General features: G+C 45.1%; 1 protein-coding gene across 4 annotated transcripts in view; it reads left to right on the forward strand.

The window, feature by feature from the left end:
* Positions 1-11057, forward strand: part of Fyn (FYN proto-oncogene, Src family tyrosine kinase) — a 205639-nt gene extending 194582 nt beyond the window's left edge. For all 4 annotated transcript variants that reach the window (XM_047557945.1, XM_047557946.1, XM_047557943.1 and 1 more), the window contains one exon: positions 9438-11057. In XM_047557945.1, coding sequence (XP_047413901.1) covers positions 9438-9646 — 209 coding nt within the window. In that variant the 3' untranslated portion in view covers positions 9647-11057. The remainder of the gene's footprint in view (positions 1-9437) is intronic.
* Positions 11058-12539: the final 1482 nt, after the last annotated feature.

Below are 12539 nucleotides of genomic sequence, written 5' to 3' on the forward strand. Positions count from 1 at the left end.
AATTTCTTCCTGATCCCCCCAGGTTTATAGTCACCCAGTGTGTTAAATGCAATCAGGGGAAAAGGTTAATGTTGTTTTGCGTTTCTGTGAAGCCTTTACTTTCAGTGATACAAAGCTGCTTTTTGTTTCTGGGGGTGGCACACAGAAGCCAAGACAAAGAGGTGGAGATGGGGCCCTGGAGAAGGGAGGCAGGTGTGTTTCTAAGGGAGTCTTTTGTCAGGTTGGATTTTAGCATAAAGAAAATGGCCTCATTTTACAACTTAGACTAGGTCTATTCATTCAGCATCCCTTCAGTCAGTGTGAACTGTGCCAGGCATTTATTCTACCTGGGAAATAATACAGAGAAGACATCCTCCTCAGCTGAGATTGATTAGCGCCTGCCTCAGGCAATGATCTAGGTGCTGGAGGGAGAACAGTGAGCAAGTACATGGAGCCCCTGCACTCAAGGAGCTTACACTCAGAGCATCCAGAGAGAGAGCCAGAAGAAGTCAGCCTCATTTATTACTAGAGAAAGGCTTCCTCCAGGCATGGATTCCTTGAACTCACCCACTGTGTGCTCCAAGCCTAAATTCTCATACAGAGACAGGGGTAGCTGCTGCAAGTATCTCCATACAAGAGATGCTGAGAAGGGCCTTTCACTGAGAACCCCCAAAGCTGTCAAAGGAGGCTGAAGTAAGAACTGTACCCAGCATATTATGCACAGCTATGAGCATCTGCTGGTCCACTGGGGGCTTTGATAACTGGCCCTCATCTTGGGGGCAGGAAGGTGTAGAAAAGACAGGTAAACCAGATCTTGGAAGACATGCTGTGCTTCCTCGCATCCAGGGAGCCGAAAGTCCAAAAGCCTGGCACATAGGGAGGCCCCAGGACCTCAGGAAGAGTCTGAGAAGAGGGCTGCAAGGTGAAGCACCTACCTGGAGGTGCACCTGGAGAGATCAGCAAGAGCCGGCTGTGAGGAGCCTGGTCCACTACCCCAGGGAGACATGAGGCTATTGGCAGCAGTGGTCAGGGAGAGTTGTGTCAGGGCTGGCAGGGTTGGGGTGGGGTGGGGGTATACGAACTGTTCTTCACCACAGAGAGCCTCAGAAAAGTGTCCCCAGGACTGTTCTCCTAACTGTGGGTCTTCTTAGTTTTATTTTTTAACTTAACTGTAATCATATTTAATTGGACTTCTGAGTGTGACAGAAAACTCTTCTTGAGGGAGAAGCTTCTACAGAGGGATTGCAATTATGAGCTTATTCCCTTAATGAAGGATAACAGTTCCAAGAAACAGTTTCATTAAGCATCAGCTAGCTGTCACCATGAAAGGAAAGACCTTCCTCCACGTCCTTGCTGGTTGTGGGTGTGGCCAATTCAGTGTGTGTGCTGAGGGGTCCCCTCTCCCCAACTCTCTGAGTTGAGCCTTGATGCCTGTTGGTGCTGCCCTAGGACCGACTCCCAGGCCCTGCCCCTCAGGGGTTTCTGTTCTGTATTTGGATGTAATCATTTCTCAGCGGAATAGAATGTATTTTCAAGTAATTCTTTTTTAAGAAATGATAGGTAGTGATACATTTTTCTGAGTTCTTCCATACCTGAGGGATGGCCTCTGTCACATAGGAAAGGTATTTTGGCGGGTGAGAATGAAGGTGGGGGAGGAGGAGGTTGACATATGAATGAGACTTGTAAATGTTTCTCACGCTTTTTGGGCAACATGCAAACGAGTAGAGAAATGAGCATGGGAGAAGGCGCTTAGAATGGGGTGTGTGAGCTGTGACCAAGTGAAGGGCAAACAGACCGGCAGCCCGTAAAGCACTGGATTGGTTGGTTAGGCAGCATATTTCTTAAAGGGATGTAATCCGTAATAAAAGGAAGGAAAGAAGGACAATTGGAAACTGAACCGAGAGCCCTGAAACCAAAGGAGTATGGAAATAAGATGCTGAGATTAACAGGGAGGAGGTGACAAGGCTCAGCACCTTACCCTGGTGGTGGGGTGAGTGCTGCTTCCCAGCAATGTGACAAAGATGGACCCTGTTCTGAAGGACGGCTCCATTTTGTCCATTCCCCGCCAGCAGGCTGACCTGGGTCCATTCTTGCCGTTGCACTCCAGCATGCTTTTCTGTAATCCAGGGCTTTGAACCATTCTTTGCATCAAGATTAGACTTGCTACTGTCATGTATAGCTAATTAGAACAAATCAAAAAATGAAATTTAAAAAAAAAAAAAGGTTAGATCTGATTTTTTGCTGGTGCATTGTTATACACAAGAAATGAAAACACTTGTAAAAGCAATTTCTGGGGTTGATACATACAATCAGATTTAGGCATTTTAGCCTGAAATTCACTTTCGAAACCTCACTCAAATCTTTTCCTCTCTGCCTTCACTACCCATGTGGGGTAGTGACCTCCAAATGGGACTTGCTGCCTCCAGTCTTTCCCTGCCTCCTCTCTGTCACCACCTTCTATCATTGTCACCAGCAGAATTGTTAACCCAATTACCTCATGCTCCTGGTTAAAAACACCAGGGCTTCCTGTTGCCCCCTAGATAAATTCCAGAAGCCTTCTTTTTTCATAGTATTTCAGAACTCTTTTCCTTCACTCATTCCGTAAATATTTATTGAACAGCTACTATATGCCAGGTACAGTTCTAGGCACTGGGACTATAGCAACAACCAACGTGAAAACCCCTGCCCTCATGAACTAGCTGCTTGAAGAAGAGCAACAATAAACAAAGAAAATAAGCAAAATATATTGAATGTTAGTTGGTAGTAATGGGTAGGGAGAAAATAAAATTGCGAAGGGGAAAGAAGATGTCAGGAAAGGGTGACAGGAGGCTTGAGCCTGAAGGAGGTCAGGCTCAAAACAGGTGATCAGAGAGAAGGAAGAGGAGCAGACACACAGAACCAACTGCGGAAGACTAAGGTGGCTAAGCACAGATAGCAAGAGGCCCCTGGGATCATTGTTAGGACTTCTGCTTTTACAGAGGTGCAGTGGGTAGTGAGGGCTCCTGAGCTGAAGAGTGACATGATCTAACTTATGATTTTTACTCTTGCATTCCCCGCCTTCACCGTATACCCAGGACATGTCAAGAAATCTCTTAAACATGCAAGTCTCCCTTCTGCCCAGAATCTTTTAAAGCCTACTAAATATCACTACCTTTGTGAAACCTTCCCCTTGTCCAGGCCAAGTGGGCTGCCCTCTGCTTGCTGCCATGACACCCGGCACATTTCTGCTGAACACCTGTTCTGTGTCTGCATTCCCCAGTAGCTCCACCTTCTTTGAAGGGAATTCCTTTTATGCTTTACCAATACCCAGCACGGACTCTGCCCCATAGTCAACTATAAGCAAATGAATGAACGAGAGAGAGGAGAGAGAGTAGGAAAAACTGTGACGATTCTGAAACAAGATTTTTAAATTTGGCCCATAACCTGCAAAGCCTTTTAACTGTTCCATGATCTTCACACATAATACTTTCCCAACCACAAGGTAGCCTCTGTCCTCAGAGTTGTTCTGGGAAATTGACCCTGCAGTCAGTTCAAACACCATGTTCCAGTACCCCCGTAGGCAGAATGTCCGGGCCATTCTGTGCCCTGGCCCTTAACTGAACACCTGCTTTGACTATTTGGCAGGATCTGGCAGAGCAGGAATGTTCTCTTAAGCAAATCACATTTATTCATGCATTTGAAGCACTTTCAAATCTTTCAGCAAGTGACAGCTGCTTGACTTTCTTGAATGCATCTAGTCACTTGATAATGATTTGAAGAGGTAAGGGAAATTAGTGAAACTAGTAGCACCTTCCTTAAAGAATTGCAAATCCCACTCTGCTCATCTTCCTGCCTTAGAGTCCTGAACCGTAGACTAGATTCCTGGGTTCAACTTGTTGGCAGGGGCAGATTTCCTACGGGGTGGATTGAGGTTCTCACTCCCCGGGCAGGAGGTGAATGGGGAGCAGACTGAACCTCTAACCCTAGACAGTGGGCAGATGCCCCCCTTCCCTGCCCTTCCACATTCCTCGGGGCCTTGCCCTCCAACTGGAACCCCTCAGAGAGGGACTCCAGCCTGGGTGCCCAGAAGTCACGCCGTCACTTTCCCAAGGTTTCTCTTGGCGGTTCTGTCTAGGGAGAGGAGAGAGGACAGGAGAATGTGCGTGAAGAGGCAGCCCGGGAGGGACTTCTGCTCTGAGCCGTGGGTTCCACTGCTCTTCATTCTTGGTTGTGCTGGTTCCGGACCTTCCCCAGGGGCTTCTCACCCTCTGTTCACTTCTCTCTTTCCGTAACAGAGGACTTCTTTATGACGCTGTGTTATCAACTTCCAATAACCTTTGTGTACTGTGGCACCTGCAGCAGTCACTTCTATATGACTGCAGCAGTCACTTCTGTATGAGTGAGCACAGTGGACTTATGAAGCTCACCTCAGGTTTTCTGGTTAGATAGGCAAACAGATACAAAGCCAGTAATCATTGTGCCTTCTCAAGACCAGCCCTTGATTTTCAACTGCCATCTTTGATCAGCATCTCTCTCCTGAAATGTTTGCTTTGATCCTATACCCAATCCAACTCGAAGCCTCCTGACTGTTGCTCTGGGATAACCAGAGCGCCTGATAATCTGGTAATATGAGCACACGCGAAGCAGGCTCGTGCTAAGCAAGCACCATCGACTCAGCCCTCCCCCCTCAGCACCCGCGCAACAGTGCTCAACAGGCAAGTAAACAGAAGGAGCTTTTTACAGGGTTTATGCAGAGAATCAAGATGCCACTCAAATTCAATACAGTGTCATTTCCTTTGAACAGAAAGCTCAGTTGGCAAAAGAAATTCGATGTCTGATAACCTGAATATCATTCCCATTGTCAAAGGATTTCATTACATGACACAAAAACCCAGGTTTGTGCAGCCTATAGTCCAATCCAGATGCAAACATGAATAGAAAACAGTTGAGACCCCTGATTATGCAGATAGAGCCCTTCTGAGGTCCACATTGGCAAGCTATACAAATGGAAAGCTATAAAACACAAAAGCTCTTCTTTCATACAAGACATTTTTCTCAAACAGCTGAAATACCGTGAATGTCGAGCTGTTTGGTTGACAAATGAAGAAACTGAGGCCAGGGGAAGTCAGGTAATCTGCAGAGATGTAGTCAGAAGTCAACAAGTGACATCTCCTTCAGTGCTCTGTCAATGAAAGAAATTTTTATTCCTTTCCTAAAGAAACTGGAAAAAAGGGTGAGGTTCTACAGCTCAAAGAAGAGGAATAGGGGTGTTTATAAGAAAAGGAACAACAAGAAGGAGATAAGGGGAAAGAACAGATGTGTGCATGTGAGAGACCATGATTTTTTTGGCAGCCATGCAGAGTAAGGGTTTAAAAGTGTGAGTTGGAAACTTGTCCTCTCAAGTTTGCTGGAGGAAACCAGCAAAATGTTCAGGAAGGATGACATCATCATACTGGCAGCAGGTGTGTTCATGTGGTCATAGTGCTCTGGGTAAACTAACTGGAAATGATACTCTGGCCCAACCATGTTTGAAGGTCTAAAATCCAAGGAGGCTCCCATGCAGGGAGACCCCTGAACAGCAAACTGTGGAGGTTCTCTGTGAACTGAGTGCCTGTTGACTTGCATCCTGTGAGTGTCCCTCAGAAATGGCCCACTCTCCAATGAGATGGGGGCAGGCTGCTCCCTTGGGGCTGGAGGACAAATGAAGGGGTTGGGACCAACCCAGGCAGGGGTCTCTATGCTTGCTGGCTGCCCAACCCTGAGCCTCTTCTCTGACCAGGAGGCTGGAAAGCAGAATGGCACCAGGCACTGTGTAAATGTGGTGCTTCCCACAGTCAGGCATCCCTGGCTGGTGGAGACTGCCCCTCCTGTTCAAAAACAGTCTCCATTTCAGCCCCCTGTAGGACACCTCGAGGCCCAAACTGCTGATGGCAGTGTCCCTAAAATGTGCCCAGATGCTGTATTTCAGAGTTTGTCTCTTGTGTGTTTCCCCTGATGTTCTTCCCACTAAATATTGAAAAAGAGGAAAGACATTCCCCAGCACCCTCTTTCCTACCTCTCTCCTGACTACCCAGGGCCCAGGCTCATTTGTGTACCCTTCCCATTCACTGCCCTTCACTTCCTAGACATGAGGTAAAGGCAGCGTCTTGAGAAAGATGACTAAAAGAGAGGAAATAACAGTTTCTAACAAAACTATGAAACCATCTTTTGAAAAATGAAATAGACCTATCTTTATTGTAGTATGAAGAGCAAAACCTATTTTGCTGAAATTCTTGAGATAAACAAGGCTTTCAAAGTTCTTCTAACAGAGAATACTATTATTTTTTAAATATTAACAATCCATTTCATTAAGCTACTATTGATAAAATAAAAAGTAACCCAGGCTTTGCAGAGTGGGCATATCTTGATTGCTGCAGGTCAGCCCTTGTGGGTTCTGGCCTCTGCACAGTGAGAAGAGACCAAGTCCCACTCCAGTTGTCACTGTCAGCCAAGTGCAGTGTCGAATATCCCACTTTTCTGGCAATGCTGTCACTGGTATGCTTCGACTTGGCGCAGTGCATGGAAGTCTTACATATGCTCCCCATGCTTTGAGGGGCCTGGGGAGAAGAAGGCTTGAGAAGAGAGAGAGAGGGGGAGTGGGAAGAGGAGAGGGATACAACCAGGAGAGGAGGTGGAGAGCGAGGACCATGCACGGGAGCTGACGGTGTGACTAGGCCAGCCTCCTGCACGGACCAGGTATCTAGAGTCCCCATCCTGGCTGCAGCTGCCCTGGAAGCAGGCTGGAAGCAGGCTGCCTCAGGAGATGCTGCACACTGAGATTCAAGTTGCCACATCTGCTGTGTCCTAGTCTTGGGCCGAGCACTGGAAAAACAGGCTTAACCCAAGTGGCCAATTAAACTTTCCATTGGCAGAGATTGAATTAAGAGTTTGTTTGTTTTTTTTTGTTTTGTTTTGTTTTTTAATAATGGGAGGAGGGAATATTTCCATTTGACTAGTTTGCTTTTTAGTGAAATGAAACATTTACTGACATCACCTCCACAGAGCAATGGGAGGGTGATTAATTAAACTCCGTGGCGCATTTTGAATGGAGAATCTCAGTGCCAGATTAAAGCCTCAAGAAGCGTTTTGGGGGGTTGTAGCCACCTCCAGGATCACCTGTCAACCCATCTGAGCTTCAGGCCTTCTGCCTGTTTTTCCTCCCATTCCTGCAGACTCCTGGCAGGAGTGCAGACAAGGGGGATTCCTGCAGGCCCAGGCTCTGTGGATTCTGAAACATTATGTAACCAAGGATTCTGCTAAAATATGCAGCAAAAGCAAATGCTTCGGAGAACACCTATCCTCCCAGCTGCCCGGGATGTCAAAGCTGCCATTACTCATGCCAAGGCTTCCCGACCAAACCCTTGGGAGCAGATGTGCTTTGAAACCAGACATTTTTAAGATAACCAGTGCAGTGCAGAGAGGATGCATTATATAACACCCTCAGAGCGTCTGGGGCAGAAGTACACACCAGGAAATGAAAACAGTCAAGTGCCTCGGATCAGGGCAGGTTTTGTGGCCAGTTCAGATCAGTTTTGCTGCCAAGTGAGTTATGAAAACTTTCTGGTTTTCAGAGCTTGTAGGACTTGGAGTCATGGATAACGAAATGTTGGCCTGTGTCCCTGACCCCATTTGGTTGGAATGCTCCCAGCAGCTCCAGGAGCCGCCCCTTGCCTCCAGCTCCCCGCCCCAGATTCTCGGTTTTCAGCTATTGGAAGAGGATTTAAGCTAATTAGCTGCAGGGCTGCTGTCTGTCCCTCAACAGCCACGTGAAGAAGGCAGTGTGGAGGCAGGTGTTGCACCACGCAGGTCCCACTCCTGCACTATTGCTCTCTCCCTAAAGCCGGGGGCTGCCCTGATGTGGGGGTGGGGCTATTTGACAACACTGGCATTGAAGGCGCACTTCAACACAGCAGAAATACTATATGGGATTTATCACCCCAAGAAATTATTAATGGGGTATAAATTATTAATTATTAATAAGGTATAAGAAACATCCTAAAAGGGTTTGGACAAACAGGTGACTGACAGGGCCATGGTTGACAGCCAGGAGGAACCAGGAAACACCAAGCTCCAAAAGTAATAATACAACAAAGGGAACTAACTAATCCAAAAGCCTGAGTGTCCTCTACCCAGCAGGACAGAGTTGTGCTCTGGACCCAGCACCTCTGGCCAAGCTGATGGTTCTGGTCATAGGTTGCCTTCTTCCCCAGAAATTTCAAAGGGAGCTCTATGCATCTGCTGTGTTCTCCTGCTGGTGACAGCCCTCAAAGGTATGGGAAGAAGTCTACTGTGTGGCTTGGAATCAGATTTTTACTTTTGTAAGTTAACTGGGTCAGAAGTTGGAGAAGATTCCAGTTCGCAGGCTCATGGCCAAAACATACAAGGTCTTGGCAGAGAGAGGGAAGAAAGTGATATGGCAAAAAAAAAAGGGAAGGAAAACTGGCGAGTGGTATCCGGCAGTAGTTGGAAAAGGGGTCATAGCATTTATCTCACTCTGAGAGTGGCATTTCCCGTGTTGTCAAGAAGGTCAACACGGGGGAAGCTACATTCTCTACAGGGTAGTGCTCTCCTTCAATGTCTTCTTTGAAGGCTGTGCGTCCCGATTTTTTAACATTAGTCAGCTCCCCTAGAGGGTCAAAAAGGTCTCAAATAATAGAGGTACTGTGGGGTCACCAGGGCAGACAGTGCCCAGCAATACTGTATGATGGCAGATTTCGGATGGCAGATTTTCGGAGCACTAAAAGTTTGCCCAGATATGAGATAAACTAACTTACAAAATTCCATGAGTGAGGCTTACAGATGCTATAAACACAAGGGCAGTATGCTTTCAATCCATGGGGTAATTTTTTTTTTTTTTTTGGTCTGTTCAACTGAAGTATAATTTTCATACAATAAAATCCAATTTTAAAAATGCACTTCAGTGAGTTTCAACAAACAGCTTCATCATCAAATACGTACTGTAGAACAGTACGTGGTGGACTTCGGGCCAAATCTGGCTCCCAGACTGTTTCGATTTTGTGCTTTTTTCAAGCCACTGATACAGAGCACCTCCCTCACCCCAGAGTTCCCTCTGACCCTTTGCAGGCACCCCCGCCCCACAACCACTGATCTGCTTTCCATCCATGTAGGGTTTTGCCTTTTCTAGAATGTGATATAAATGAAAGCATGCAGTATGTTGCCCTTTGTGTCTGGCTTCTTTCACTTACGATGCTTTTGAGATTCATCGTCTGGGTTTTTGCCTACGTGAGCTCTGCATTGCTTTGTTGTTCCTGCGTGGTATGATAGCCCATTAAAGGCAGGATCTGACTCCTGGTTGGGGCGGGTGCCCTCCCCATGTTTTAAACACATGCAGGATCAAAGCAGAAAAAAGGGGAACGCCGGCCGCGGGGTCAGGGCCTGAGCCCAGGAGGTGCCCGCTCTCACTGCCCTTGTCTTTGCAGGCATGAACAACCGGGAGGTGCTGGAGCAGGTGGAGCGGGGCTACAGGATGCCCTGTCCGCAGGACTGCCCCATCTCTCTGCATGAGCTCATGATCCACTGCTGGAAAAAGGACCCTGAAGAACGTCCCACTTTTGAGTACTTGCAGGGCTTCCTGGAAGACTACTTTACCGCCACAGAGCCCCAGTATCAACCTGGTGAAAACCTGTGAGAGCCAGCTCTGCAGAGAGAGGCCTTGTCCCAGAGGCTTCCCCACCCCTCCCCATTAGCTTTCAATTCCGTAGCCAGCTGCCCAAGCAGCGAGAACCGTCCAGGATCAGATTGCATGTGACTTTGAAGCTGATGAACTTCCATGGCCCTCATTAATGACACTTGTCCCCAAATCCGAACCTCCTCTGTGAAGCATACGAGACAGAACCTTGTTATTTCTCAGACTTTGGAAAATGCATTGTATCGATGTTATGTAAAAGGCCAAACCTCTGTTCAGTGTAAATAGTTACTCCAGTGCCAACAATCCTAGTGCTTTCCTTTTTTTAAAATGCAAATCCTATGTGATTTTAACTCTGTCTTCACCTGATTCAACTAAAAAAAAAGTATTATTTTCCAAAAGTGGCCTCTTTGTCTAAAACAATAAAATTTTTTTTCATGTTTTAACAAAAACCAATCAGGACAGGTGTTTGTTTTTTTCTTTTTTATAAATATGAATATATATAATATATGTCCCTGTACATATACCATGTGGGTGCTAACGTGGGGACCGTGGCCAGCCTGGGCCACAAAGCTGTGGGACCCAGAGTGAGGATTTTACTACAAAATCTGCATCAAAGCACTGGTGTTATTCTGAAAACCAATGGCCTCATTTTTGGCTTTTTCAAAGCATGATTCCTTTTTTTCCTTCCTTCATTTGGATTGCATTTTTTTGGTTCATGACTGTACCTATAGATGGTTGTTACTTTGACTCTCTTCAGGACCACCCCCCAAGCTGAGTTCACAAGTTCTATTACCAGTATTTGCTCCAACTTACAGCGATTTGTTCTTGAAACTTAGAAATGAGCATATTTAAGCAAGCCAAGAGCCAATTCTACCAAGAGAACTGGAAGATGGATACCATGCAACCTTCTTGTATAAAAATATGGATGCTGAAATGTTTCAAATGTTTTTAATTTAATAAATCTTGTAACCACATTTAAATGATCTAAAACCCATATCACTGTAGTCATGGCAACCTACTAAACTTTCTCATGCAACTAAAATTTATGGGGAAGGTGAGGGTGGGGGGGTTGTACATGTCCCGTTGTAAAATAAGTGTTTTAAATGTCCTGTACTGCTAATGAATGACTCTATATGTCCAAGAGTTCTCCAGTGGAATAACTATGCACTACTTTACATTTCATGGGGATGCACAAAAAAAAAAGTATGACATTTTTAGTTGCTGTTTGTACCAACCTTGAATGACATATGTTTAACAACAACAAATCAAAACTCCTATTTCTATTGAGTTTTTAATACTGAGTAGCAACTCTGAAGTCTTAATTCCTTTTTTGTTATGATTTATTTGTGAGTTTACATTTTTAAATTGTTTAACTTTCTTAATTTAGTAATTAAAAGAGAGCATTTTACATTTGAAAAAAAAATTTTTTTGTTCATTTGTTTAAATCACAGAAGGTACTCTAGTAGTTCTGTGACATATCTGTCCCACACCAGATGGTAAGGAGTCACCTGGTGAATTTAGCCATTGTGCAATGATTTCCAAATGACAGAAACATTCAGAACATCTGGAGATCCCTTCCCCCACCCAAGGCTAGCTAATTCAGAGTATGTTAAAACAAGACTAGGCATACCTTAACATTTTAATTTGTTAGACATTTCTTCTAACTGAAATTTGCTATGTCCCACTAGAAGGAGAAAGAGATAATTATAAGAAGAGTTTTTCTTGCCTTGGAGTCAGTAAACATATTTCCAAGTGTCTGTCCACTTCCATAATGAAGTTGCTAATCAGGGAAACAGCCTGGTCTGATAGAAGGGGCAGTGGGTGGACCCAGGCTAGATGTCCTGGCTCGGCTCTGGGATCCTTCAGCTATAGGACCTTGAGTGGTCACCAGCATTCCCTCCTCAGGATATCTTGCAAGTGAGGGGGCAGGGTAAGATTCACTGTCAGCTCCCCACAGCTCCAACTGCTCCAGCAGCCTGTAATTCTAAAGTCACTGATGCCATCATGTAAGGGGATTTTTGTTGTTGTTGAAATAACCTTACATTTAGAAAGGGTCTCCAACACTGGGTTAAAAACAAAAGAAGAAGAAAAGAAAAATTTATTTTGGACAACCAAACTTAATGGTTTTGTTTTTGGTATCAATGCAATTGCTAAATTAATACAATTTCAAAGATCTCATTACACACGACTTTTATCACATGGGGCAGTTCATGAATACATTCTATATATTTTTAAAGATAACTTTATTTTAATCTTCACATCCCACCTGGATGGAAAACTTGCAAATATCCTCTGGAGGATTTTTGTTTATGTTCTGACGCGTTAAAAAAAAAAAAAAAAAAACTGAAGAAAAAAACCTGATTCTTTAAAAAAGAAAAAGCAGTCTTTAAGAAAAAGCAGTCTGTTCAAGTCAAACTATGGCCTTTAATCCTTCAGTTGAGTTCATTGTGGATTCTCTTATATGGAGTAAAACTAAGGACTTAGGTCAGCTTAGGTCACTCTTATGAAATGCTGACACCAGGGTTGCAAGAATAAAAGTAAAAGTAGCTGTAAGTGTGAAGAAATCAGAGATGTCTCAGGGTTTTACTTGCAAGAGGATACTGTGCTTTCAAGAGATATTCCTGAGGTCACCTCCAGGGAGGCCCGACACCCGCCCAGGGAGCCTCTCTCCCTCACAAGTTGTAGAAATTTGGGTGAGGAAACTGAATCTCCAGACCAGAAAGTTCTCTTGTTAAAAAAGAAAAGTATCACCCTGGTTTCAAGTGGTGGAGAAACTGTTTTGCCTTCAGTAACCTGGTAATGAAAGCACACCCTCTCCATCCCTCAAGAGAGCTACCATCTGGCTTTGCTCTACAGGACAGGGAGGCTTTCTAGTAAAGCATTTTTTTTACTT

The sequence above is a fragment of the Sciurus carolinensis genome, chromosome 7 (genome assembly GCF_902686445.1).
Source record: "Sciurus carolinensis chromosome 7, mSciCar1.2, whole genome shotgun sequence".
NCBI classification, from domain to species: Eukaryota; Metazoa; Chordata; class Mammalia; order Rodentia; family Sciuridae; genus Sciurus; species Sciurus carolinensis.